The 12,343-nt window shown below is 42.9% G+C and overlaps 1 protein-coding gene across 1 annotated transcript; it reads left to right on the top strand.

Moving 5' to 3' along the window:
- Positions 1-863: 863 nt before the first annotated feature.
- On the top strand, positions 864-11,113 carry LOC138765229 (nectin-1-like). Its single transcript, XM_069942209.1, has 3 exons — positions 864-950; positions 9,078-9,234; positions 10,513-11,113. Exons 2-3 carry the CDS (start codon positions 9,155-9,157, stop codon positions 11,087-11,089), a joined length of 657 nt encoding a protein of 218 aa, XP_069798310.1. The 5' UTR covers positions 864-950; positions 9,078-9,154; the 3' UTR covers positions 11,090-11,113.
- The last annotated feature ends 1,230 nt before the right edge of the window (positions 11,114-12,343 follow it).

Below are 12,343 nucleotides of genomic sequence, written 5' to 3'. Positions count from 1 at the left end.
GTCCCAGCACCGATCCCTGAGGCACATCTCAATCACAGGCCTCCAGTCTGAGAAGGAATAATCCACTCTCTAGATTCTCCCGTATAGACAATGTCGAATCCAGTGTACTGCCGTATCATGAGGTCTTGGGCCTTTACAGGACAAGGTGACAGGTTCATCAATGTGTGGGTGATCAGTGACCATTGGGTCTATTTGCCCCTGAGTTGCAAATATGTTGCTTTTCTTTCATCAATGATGGTAACATCCAACAATGCAGAAATTTTACCAATCCCATGCCTCAAATATGGAGAGCCAGATTATCGGACATTTATTACAGCTGACAATATTTTCAATCCCACCCTTTTGGAGACATTTCCCTTGTCTTCCCTCGCTTTCTTTTTCTATTGGAAGGATCATTAATTCAGTTTCTCTCTCCGTTGATGCTTCCCGACCAGCTGAATATACAGTATGTTTTATTTCAGATTTCCATCTCCTGCATTTTCAGTTAAAGGAATGAAGTTGAGTCTGAGAGGCTGTGAAGCTTGGGACAACAGTGCTGTGTTGGCCATCTTCTCACCCCTGTGTTACAATGTGTTCTGTTACCTTACGGCTCCGTTCTGTGAGCCTGCCACAGTCTGCCAAATGTCCTTGGCTCTCTTCTCTCCAGTATCACCCAAACATTTTCATTCACAGTGCATCACCCAGATCTAGTCCGACCTTCACTCCGGCCAGCTGTTGTTCATAGGTTGTTAATAACTAACGAGGTTAGTACCATCCCAGAAATCAATAATTAACACATCAATCCACACCCTCTGATGTTTGCTCCAGGGCGTCCCACTCCAGCTGCCTACTGTCTTGTCCCATGACCCTGCGGTGACTGGGAGTCTGCATGCAGGCCACACTCTAGAACACTGAGGCAAAATCCAGGTTGGCGGCTGATGCAGACCCAGGAGAATGATGCCACGGTTGAGGTACCCCTTTCAGTCCCACTGTCCCCCTCATCACCAGTAGATGAAGGGGATCCCATGACACCGCTGTGAAGAGGAACAGTTAAAATAAATACAAGGCTAGCACTGTAAATCTGAAACAAAACTAACTTGGCGCTAGTTCTAGTTCTGTTCACCACACTATGTGAGTTGACTGGAGAGGGGGGCAGAAAAGACGCACTAAGTGTTGTCTAGATTCCAGGCTGGGAGAGATGAGGACGTAGGGGTCCGCCACAGGTGAGGTACCAGAGGTCCGGAGGGTAGCTGATGCTGTGCATTTATTTCAGAAGGACGAGGGAGGGGACGACGGGCTGAGAGACTCACATCAGTGGTGGGAATGATATTGGAGGCTTTATTTCCATTTGGAAAGGCAGGGAATAGTGTACAGCTCCAATTATCCAAAATCCTCATTTATCTGAAATTTGGACCTGGAAGTGTGGTCTATTCGCCTCCGAAAAATATCAGATAATTGAGGATATGCAAAACAATCAAACTGACCTCACAGGTTGACAAAAAATTCACCCAACATGAAAATTAGAATAACAATTGTCCTAGTTTCAGGAAACTCCCTCCCCTCTCTCTTTCCGTTTCTTCTTTACCTTCCTGGACCTGTTTCGGATCATTTTTTAAAACAGCCCAGTAACAACAGCAAATCACCTGTATCAATGTTTAAACAACAAACAACAAATGAACGCTTTTTAACATTAAAACAATGTTTAACTCACCAAAAATGCTGGCTGCCACTGATCCCCGACATGTCCCCACTGACACCGCTGATCCCCAGGCAGGATTCCCAGGCCAGTGAAACACTCACTGGTGAGTTGACGGGCTCCTGTCTCCCCATGGGCTTGTTCTGGCAGGGGCCATTCTGGCTTTGCATCCTGGTTTACGATGTTGGAGTCTGACACAGACCCAGTCTTCGCCTGCGCACACTTCTCCTCACGATCGCTGGCAACAATCACCGACATCTCACCACTGAGGTCTCCCTTCAGCCTGGGAGCCCAAATCCCACTCCAGCCCAGTAGGCCGCTCTTCTTGATGTTGCTAGGACAAGGGATGCTTCTGACCACTTGCAGCTGGAGACAGTGTGCAGTTTGAGAGGGAGAGTTGGAGCTTGTCGGACTCTGCCTTTACCCTACCCTCAAATGTGTCATCTGAGTCCAGCATGCTCATTGAATGAAGTGATAGGAGAAGGTATTTGGTTTCACAATCAGTTTATTACATAGTACAAGAATAAAGCTTAACAGAGCTCTGGTCCAGTCGTTAGTTCATAGGTCACCTGCTCGGTGAGCTATTCCCCAAGACTGACTCCTACTCTCCAGTCTCTTCTGTTTATATAGATCAACATTGTTACATTGACCATGTGTTGGCTTTCTTTGATAAACTCCTTGCATAAAATTTATCTCAAGCAATTTCCTGCTCTGCACCTATCGATGGTGTAGACCTCCTATCTTAATCCCCAAGGCCAGAACATCCTGTTGTTTTGATCAGAAGTCAATTCATACCCCAGATATTTCTAATTATTTCTTTGTTCTCATCTGGCCATAGTCTTCTGTTCTAATCAATACCTCCCATGTACCCTCATGACTTAATATTCCTATTAAATTGTTTGTCTCTGACATTCTCAGTCATGGTACTCTTATCACTTATCCTTGCAATCCACTTATTTTCCTGTCACTGGCTTGTTTCAGAATAAATCACTGTCCCTATGGTTCCTCCAACCTCATCCTGTCTAACTTCTCCTATCTGCTATCCTTTTTCTCCCATGTGTGCTTTACAATTAGCAGTGTAATCTTGGGGATGAAAGTATTCTCTCTCTTGTATTTGGAGGCAGCAAATTCTATACATACTATGTATCAGCCAACTTTTCTACATATTGTGGCTGTTTCTTAATTGCATTAATATTTCCCTTAAACAGTATAATTGAAGTAAATAGTAAATTGTTACATAGTAATGGATTAATGAATACATAATGAATAGTACATAGGCATATTTTCCATGATTACTTAACCCCTTGGTTCCAACAAGAGAAAAGTCAATAGGGGAAGGTAAAGGCGAAATGGAAAGACTCAGACAGACCTAATCTTCTAAATTTGTTCATCTGTTGCTTTCCAAAATAATAACCCATTACTCCACATCACGTCCAATTAACACCTACTGGTGAAGTCCTTAGAGACATTCTTCAAAGATTGTGCAAAGGCACTCGGAGCCTGGACTGTCTGGCTTGAGCAGAGCTCTGACCTTTTAAATAAGTTCTGTTTTGAAGTGCTTGTATGTGTCACAGCCGAAGAAATCTGAGCAGTGCCCTCTGAGGTGTGTCGTACATGTTGATGATTTAGATGAGTGTATTAGCAGTGGGGAGTGTGGCGTGATAGTGTGAGCGAAGGATGTTGGATTACACCTCCCCTGGGAGAATTAATTAATAAGTGGATAAGAAGTTTCCTTCAAAAATTTCTGATAGCCAAATGAGTGGGGAGTCGAGCCTGCCTGCACAGTTTTGATTATAGCTGCAAGGAAAAGAAAACCTCAAGCAACAAGAAAAGTTGTATTGAAGGAAGTTGCAAGATTTGAAAATTTTGGGCCTATCTTGTCGTCAGTGCCTTGGGCTGGATTATCCCTCCCTCCAGATGTTACGAGGACATCGGCTGCAAGAGTGCAAATGGCCCCAGTGTCATCCTCCGGGGAGCCGAGGTAAGATGGTGCCGGTGTCCGGAAAAAGACTATTAAATCTACAAGAACAAGTGCTTGTGAGTGAACCTTCACGCGTTCGCAGAACAGATCGACCAGAACTTCAATGGGAAACTAGTAAATTAGGTCTTGCCAGTTTTGAAGGGCAGGACCTGCCTCCCCTGGAATCAGAGACAGATTTGGAAGCGATCTTTTCAACGAGTAACATTGAAGAGGACCAAGCGAGTGAAAGAGGAGGGAGAAGAGGAATAACAACAGGCTCATTTAATACAGGAAATGGAAACTGTAGGTAAAGGCACCGGAAGCTAAGGGGCAGGGTATAGGGAGGCAATTGATGAATCAATTGCAAGGTTTGAGTGAGAAAATGGATTTACAGTATGGATCTTTTAGACGGGATGTTAATGCTCAATTTGAATATGTTAAAGGAGAAATGAAAATAATTAAGGAGGAAATGAAGAGATTTGTTAAAGTAATTGAAAAAGTTAAAGCACGTTCAAGAAGTTGAAGAAAATTTGCAGGAATATCGTCATGAAGTGGATCAGTGTAAAGATGTGGTGAACAAGTTGGACGACTCAGTGTTGGAGTGTTGAGAAGGAACAGCTTCCACAAAAAATTGAAGTATTAGAGAATTATAGTCGAAGAAATAATGTGAAGATTGTTGGACTAATAGAAGATTGTGAAGGTCCCAAATCCAGTACAATTTTTTCAACAATGGATTCCGGAGATTTTGGGACTGGAAAATTTTCCAAATGGAATTGAATTGGATAGAGCACACAGGGTGAATAGAAAGAATTCACAGCCTGGTCAAGCTCCATGCTCAGTTTTGGTCAGATGTTTGCGTTATCAAGATAAGGAGACTATACTGAGAGTTGCAGTTCAGAAGGCTGTCAATTTCAAAGTCCTTTGATAGTGGCTGATAAGAAAATATTTTTTAAAGTGAAAAGAAGAAAGGAATTTAATCCTGTAAAATCAGTGCTTTGGAAGAAGGGATATAAATTTTCTTTTTGTCACCCTGCGGTACTCAAAAGTGTTTCTGGAAAATGTGCAAAATTTTTCACTGATGATATGAATTTGCTTTAGAATTTGCTAATTCTCTTCCCAAAAAATAAACAGGCCCAACAGACTGATTTGTTAATTGCGGATATTCAACAAATTGAGAAGATACAGTCAGGAGAGAAGGAGTTGATACAGTGATACAGCAGGAAGTCATCAACCTTGATGAGAATGATCAAGTCGATCAAGACCTTGAAGCAGCTGCCTTTACCTGAAGATTGATTGTGGTTATTTGAAATTAATTTGAACTTTCTCTCAGGGTGGGAGGACCGGGGTATATTTCCTTCTCCTTCCCTAGTTATGTGCCGCTTAGCAGTGAGAGCCGTTTCCTGCATGAAAGTGGGAGGTAATACTTGTCGTTTTTTGACAGTATTTTTTTTCGGGGGGGCGGTGGTATCTTCTGCTTTATTTTTTTATTTCACTTTCTTTTTTCTTTTGACAGAGATACCAAATGTGGTTAATAGTTTTGAGATGCGGGAGGTCCAGGAAGCGAGTTAGAGGGGAGTTTGAAACTTTGAGTTTAGTGTAATGGAAAATAGTAAAATATTGAATTTTGTAAGTTTTAATATTGTTACGAGCCCAGAGGACCCCAAAACCCAGCAGCAGTAGATATTCACCAAGACAAATGGTTACTTAAGCAAAAGTTGCTTTTAATTATCTTTAAACATGAAAACAGAATCATACTTTAACTTATCACTATTAACTTAACTAACCTAACTTAACCCCTTCTAATTCTAAGTGCACATATATGTAAGTTTAGAAAAGTTCTTTGATTCACAGTCCAATCTCACTTCTCACTCCTCCAAGTTTACTAGTTGCAGGCAATTCTTATTCTGTGCACAGAATTTAACATTTATGAAGTTCACCAGGCTTTGGTGCTTGAAAGGTAAATGGTTACTCTTCAGGAAGATTCTTGTCAGTTTTCAAAGAGAGATTTGTTGTTTGCTGGACACCCACAACTGGTTCTTTATAACAAACCATGTCAGTGTCTTGCCAAAGAAACTTGCCCGATCAGGGTTCTCCAGATGATAACCTCTTTCTTTCAGGTCACCACAGAGTTCCTTTTTGTTTCTCTTATTTCAAGTGAAACATTAGGCAGCCAGTCCTCTCCTCTTGCATGAACCACAAGGGGTTTGACCAGGCTGAACTAAGCAGTCATAACCCGTCTTCCAAATGGGGTTTTCCACAAGCTTTCCAGCTTGTCCTGTTCCAGTCCCAGCTGCTGCTGCTGACTGTAAAACTGTAGAACTTCTCTCTCTCTGAGAGAAAGCCTGTTTTACTGTCTCTGCTTGCAAAACCACATGACCCTCTTAGAACAGCAGATTCCACTGCAGACAGCCTGTGGCTCCAATGAGTTCTTTCATCTATTGTCTTTTTGTAAGCAACAATCCATTAGTGAAGTCTCTTGGGCACTCTCCAAAGCTTTTGCAAATGTTCTTGGTGCCAATATGTCCTGCATTAGCAGAGCTCCAGTATTTTAAATAAGATCTATTTTAAAGTGTTTGTATGTGACCTACACTAAAAAACCTGCCCCTATTTATCTCCCCAAAACATATCTATAATCTGTCACAATATCAATGGGCTTAATAATGTGATTAAAAGGAAGAGGATATTGTCTTATTTGAAAAAAAAATTAAAGTTGATATTGCTTTTTTACAAGAAACTCACTTAACAGACAAAGAACATCAAAAGTTAAAAATAGATTGGATTGGACAAGTGGTAGTTTCAATTTTTAACTTTAAAGCAAGAGGTGTGGCAATTTTGTTTAAAAAAATTACCTGTTCAAATTCAAAAAGTGACTATTGATCCTGTGTGAAAATTTGTTTTAGTACTTTGCAAAATTTATTCTGAAAATTGGACTTTGATGAGAATTTATGCACCAAATATAGATGATAAAGGATTTATTAGAAGATGCTCTATGTTTTTACCTGAGGCACATGAAAAAGTATTGTTAGAAGGGACTTTTAAATCCAGTTTTGGATAAAATGACTAAATCAGTAATTTGAGCTAAAGCAGAATTGTTTGAATTTGATAGATATTTGGCGTAGGTTAAATTCAAAAGAAAGGGACCATTATTTTTATTCATATAGACATGATTCTTATTCTAGGATAGATTTATTTTTAATTTTGGCACAATTCCACAAAAAGGTTCTGAAAGTGGATTATAAGGCTAGAATTTTATCTGACCATTCACCACTTTTAATGACATATTTGTTGTTGGAAAAGGAGCACAAGGTTTATCGATGGAGACTTAATTCTAGATTTTTAAAAAATATGTAAGGAAGAAAATATAGGAATTTTTAGAAATATATTCTAATTCAGTTGTTAATAAATTTGTGGTTTAGGATGCATTAAGAGTACTTGAGATGGAAGATAATGTTTTACATTGAAAATTGAAAAAGATTATATGAAAGAGGTGGATCAATTAGAAAGGGAAATAGAAGAGTTGGAAAAATAATTACGGAAAAAGGTTTCAGATCAGAAAAGAAAGGAATTAATAAAGAAAAACTTTATGATAATACAAATCATAAAATTAGTGGAGAGAGAGAGAGCTCCTAAAGTCTTAACGGCAATTAAAAACAGAGCAGGCATCTAGAATAATTAATGCTGTTAGGAAAAATTCAAAGACAATTACTGATAATCCTCAAGAAATTAATGATTAATTTAAGGAATTTTATTCTGATTTATATAAATTGAAAAAAAGAGTGTTGGTGGACTGATCAGTGGTTTAGTGGAATGTGAAAGCAGTTGTTAGAGCAGGGAAAGCTGGCACTGGAATGGCTGAAGGGATTGAACTCGGACAATTTCTCTGTTTCTGTGTCCTTTTGGAGGGAGCTCGGTTCTCCCTAATTAATGCCACACCTCCCCTTGTCTCTTGCCTTAAATTCTAACACAATTGTAAAATCGGTTCTGTGGAGCAGTTAGCTGCCGGCCCAACAACACCCCCCACCCCGTGTCCCTGTAAAAATCCCATGGCCGAGTGCATCTGCTTCAATGGTCTGTGGGACCTGGTTAGCTGAAGTTAGTCTGGGTGGAATTGTCCTTGTTAAAAGTTAAGAAGAGGGTGGGGTAACTCCGGGCAATGCTGTGTGGAAGAGAGTGATTGGGTGAATTCCTTAGAGTGGAGCCAATGAGATTCAGTAGATGCAGTAGTTTAGGAACCGTGGGGACAGGGTTATAAAAGATCCAGGTGCTGGGAGTAGCAGAAAGGAAGACTGGCCTCGTGACATTGCTGTAGGACCGGTGAGCTGGTAAAACCCTCTCCATTCCATCTGCTATCGGAGCTGGGGGTTGGGTAACACATCCTCCATTCCATATATTGTTGGACTGGGGTCGGATAATACCCCCTCCGTTCCATCTGCTCCCAGACTGGGTTCGAGTAATACCCCTTCTCTTTCATCTGCTGTCGGGCCGGGGTTGAGTAATACCCCCTCCATTCCATCTACTGTTGGACTGGGGTTGAGTAATACCCCCTCTGTTCCATCTGCTGTTGGACCGGGGTCAGGTAATACCCCCTCTGTTCCATCTGCTGTTGGACCAGGGTCAGGTAATACCCGCTCTGTTCCATCTGGTTTAGACTGATGTAGTCGGATTGAGTGCGATTACTCTACGTCCTCAGTCAGGTTTAACTCGATTAGTTAAGTCCCCACCTTGTCACTCTTTCTGGCAGAAATTACTCCTGTTTCTGACCTTCGAAGCTCAGTTTGATCGTATTCCTTGTTTATTCTGAAGACCAGCTCTGAGAAATTCCCCTCTGCAGAGCTCACCGCCCCCTTGTTAGATGCAGAAAGACAGGTCAGCTCACACGGGGAGGTTGGAGTGTAGCTCGGGGTCAACCCAGGACGATGTGGTTCACATGTTTCTGAAATCATGTGAGGTATTGATAGGGTGAACAGTCAGAATCTTTTCCCCAGCATAAAAGCATCAAATACTGGGGGACTGTGTTTAAGGTGAGCAGGGTGAAGTTTGAGGGAGAAGAAGATTTTTACACAGAGAGTGATGGGTGTGTGGAACGGGCTGCCAGGGGTCGTGGTGCAAGCAGATACAAAAGTGGTGTTTAAGAGGTTTCTAGATAGACACAAGGACATGAAGGGGATGGAGGGAGATCTATCAGGGGCAGGCTGTAGACCTTTAGGTTGATTTGGCTATCGTGCTGGAAATAGAAATGTGTGCTGAATGGCCTCCTCCAGTGTTGTACTGTTTGATGTTCTATTGGCTGATTGAACAGACTTGAGTCTCCACAGATATGCTGGCAATCCCGGTCTCTTTCACCCCTTGTCAGCTCTCTGGCAGCTGGATGACTGGAACTGCACAAGGTAAATCTGTTGTGACAATGCCAACGTCCTGTGCAATTGTGACATGTTGTCCTAGTTCTCAGAGCCCTGACCCATGAAGGCAAACGTGCCAAATGCCTGCTTCCACATCCTGTCTACCTATGTCATGGAACGATGCACTTGAACCCCCAAGAAAGTGGAAAGCGAGGGAGGGAAGACAAACTTCACCAATCATTCTTTAATCAGCCAGACAGGTAATTGTTAATTTGATTTATTGGGGGAACGGGGTCGCCCAGTGAACCAGAGCTGCCAATCTGGTAAAAACCTGTCATGGCCACTTATAGACTGGATACTGTGCCGACGGTTTGCCCAGACAGTGTGGACTGGCAGAGAATCCAACAAACCTTACAGCAGATAGTTGTGGCAGGGTCCTTTCTGTCATTTAAGAGAAGGTTGGATGTGTTCATGGATGTGAGGGGATTGGAGGGTTCTGGGCGGAGAGTGGGAGGGGGAACTAGTGGAGTTGTTCAAGTGAACCTGCACAGACTCAAAGGGCTGATTTGTCTTCCACGCTATAGACTGTTATATGGTTCCAACAGGTGAAATAACTGAATGTTACTGAATGTGACCAATGGTTTCATGTCAATGGGACCAAAGTATCAGCAAATTGCTTGCTTGACCCTCAATCCAGACTTAACATGTATGGTGTGAACTATCCAGAGACAAAATGACTGAGAAACCATGGGACTTTATTCCCTGGAGCGTAGAAGATTGAGGGGAGATTTGATAGAGGTATTTAAAATTATGAGGGGGACAGATAGAGTAAATGTCGATGGGCTTTTTTCCACTGAGGGTAAATGAGATACAAACCAGAGGATATGGGTTAAGGGTGAAAGGGGAAAAGTTTAGGGGGAACGTGAGAAGGAACTTCTTGATGCAGAGAGTGGTGAAGTTTGGAACAAGCAGCCAGCTGAAGTAGTGAACACGGGCTCAGTTTTAGCATTTAATAAGAGTTTGGACAGGTACACGAATGGGAGAGGTACGGAGGGCTATGAACTGGGTGCAGGTCAGTGGGACTAGGCAGAAAAATTGTTTGGCACAGACTAGAAGGGTCAAAGAGGCCTGTTTCTGTTCTGTCATGTTCTCTGGTTCTCTGGTTCTAATTGTCCACAGTAAGAATTGTTCTGGAATTTTGGAACTGGAGTTGATGTGGACACGTGGGTAGGGCTGTGTTTCCATGGTCCAGCAGTTCATCAGGAGGATGGAGGGACATGGGGCAAACACAGGCAAGTGGGAATAGCTCAGAAGTTGGGCTGACTGGCCTGTTTGCCATTTTACCACATGATACGATTCACCCTCTGTTTGCTATCACTGTTTATTGACCAAGTTCTACCCACCTTCCTGTAAAGATCTGTGGGACTTCTGCTTATAAACCCAGTGGGTGGGGCTGCAGGAGCTTCACACTGACACGAGCAGCTTTAGAGAATGTATTAATCTGCTGTAAGGTAACCAACCCAGTGTTCCACCCACAGAGGCATGGATCTGCGGCGATGGACGGGGCTCCTTGTCCTCGCGGGGACGGTGTGGGAAATCACCGCGTTTGCGATGGAAGCACCAGAGCAGGCGGAAGATGAAATCTGGAGACCCCAGGAGGAGCGAGAATCAGCAGTAGAGGGGAACTCGCCCAAGGGGAATATGATAGATCCTAGGCAAGTCCGTGGCCAACATGTATTGCAATGCTTTAAGAACCAAGCTGCATATTTGAGTGTACGTCGAAAGATCTTGGCAATGGCGGGTGATTTTGTCGAATTGCGCTGTGTATTCTCAACACCAAAAATGAACATCTTTCCCACCAGCGCTTCGTGGAAGAGAGGTAAAGACACGATAGCAACATCCGCTCCACACAGGGGACCAGCCTATCCTGGGGGCGACAGGCGGTTAAATTTCTCCACATCAGATGTGATTGGATTACAAGATGCTTCTTTGGTAATTTCGGGGGTAGTGACAGAAGATTCTGGAAAATATTCATGTATCTGGACCACCTATCCCTTTGGGATGTGTTCATCAAAAATCCATCTGATAGTGTCTGACCCTATGTCTCCATGGTAACACCGTATTAAATAATATTCATCATTTTTAATTTGATTTATTTCTGACAGGAAGAAAATTAGGAACCAAGTAAAGCCCTAAAGCACTCTAACCTTCTGCCTGAATTGTGATGGGTATTGTCCAAGGTCACATCCTTGGCAAGGTCATAGAACACTACAGCACAGTACAGGCCCTTCAGCCCTCGATGTTGTGCCAACCCTCCCTACTCTGTAACCCTCTATTTTTCTTACATCCATCCAAGAGTCTCTTTAAATGCCACTAATGTTTCACCCTCCAGCACCATCTCCGGCAAAGCATTCCAGGCCCCCACAGTGCTCTGAATAAAAAAAATTACCCCTGATATCTCCCCAAAATTCACCTCCGCTAACTTTGTACTCATGTCCTCTGGTATTTGCCTGGGAAACAGGTGCTGGCTGTCCACCCTATCTATGCCTCTCAGAATCTTGTAAACCTTTATTAAGTGTCCTCTCATCCTTCTACTCTCCAAAGAGAAAAGTCCCAGTTCTCCTAACCTTGCCTCATTTTTCAATCCAGGTAACACCCTGGTAAATCTCCTCTGCCCCCTCTCCATAGCTTCCACATCCTTCCTGTAATAAAGTGACCAGAACTGAACACAATACTCTAAGTGTGGCCTCACCAGAGATTTGTCGAGTTGCAACATGACCTCGCTACTCCTGAACTCAATCACAGGTTGATCAGATAGTATAGATTTGGGCCCGAAGGGCCCTCTGTTCCTCCACACTGTTAAGTAATCGACCATTAACCCTGTACTCAGCCTTCTGGTTTGTCCTTCCAAAATCCATCACCTCACACTTATCTGGATTGAGCTCCATCTACCACTTTTTCTGCCCAACCCTATCCTGTCCATAATCTACAACATCCTTCAGCTCCATCCACAACTCCTCCAACCTTTGTGTCTTCTGCAAACTTACTGACCCATTCTTCCACCTCTTCATCCAGGTCATTTCTAAAATTCACAAAGCAGAGGTCCCAGAACAGATCCCTGTGGCCCCACCATTAGTCACCGACCTGCAGGCAGAATACTTTCTTTCCACTCTCTCCTTTCTACCTAAATCTGGACATTGACAGCAAGACTTGTCATGGTAACTCTTGTTATGGGCACACCCTGGGTGACAAAAACTCTTCAGTGGTGAAAACCTGCTGTTATCACGGCCTGAGACCCCTGACCGTCGGAGTGGGGGACTTTGAATGGGAGTGATGAGGAATGGACAATAAATGCTGATATTAGTAGTG

Source organism: Narcine bancroftii, chromosome 5 (genome assembly GCF_036971445.1).
Source record: "Narcine bancroftii isolate sNarBan1 chromosome 5, sNarBan1.hap1, whole genome shotgun sequence".
In the NCBI taxonomy this organism is placed as follows: Eukaryota; Metazoa; Chordata; class Chondrichthyes; order Torpediniformes; family Narcinidae; genus Narcine; species Narcine bancroftii.
Note: the sequence above shows the minus strand (reverse complement) of the source record. Positions and strands in the feature narration are given on the sequence as shown.

Bases quoted from the DNA above. Each gene is read 5' to 3' on its own strand.
- LOC138765229 (XM_069942209.1), top strand. From the start codon at position 9,155: ATGCACTTGAACCCCCAAGAAAGTGGAAAGCGAGGGAGGGAAGACAAA. The intron at 9,235-10,512 runs GTAATTGTTAAT...TTCCACCCACAG, and splicing joins TTCTTTAATCAGCCAGACAG to AGGCATGGATCTGCGGCGAT.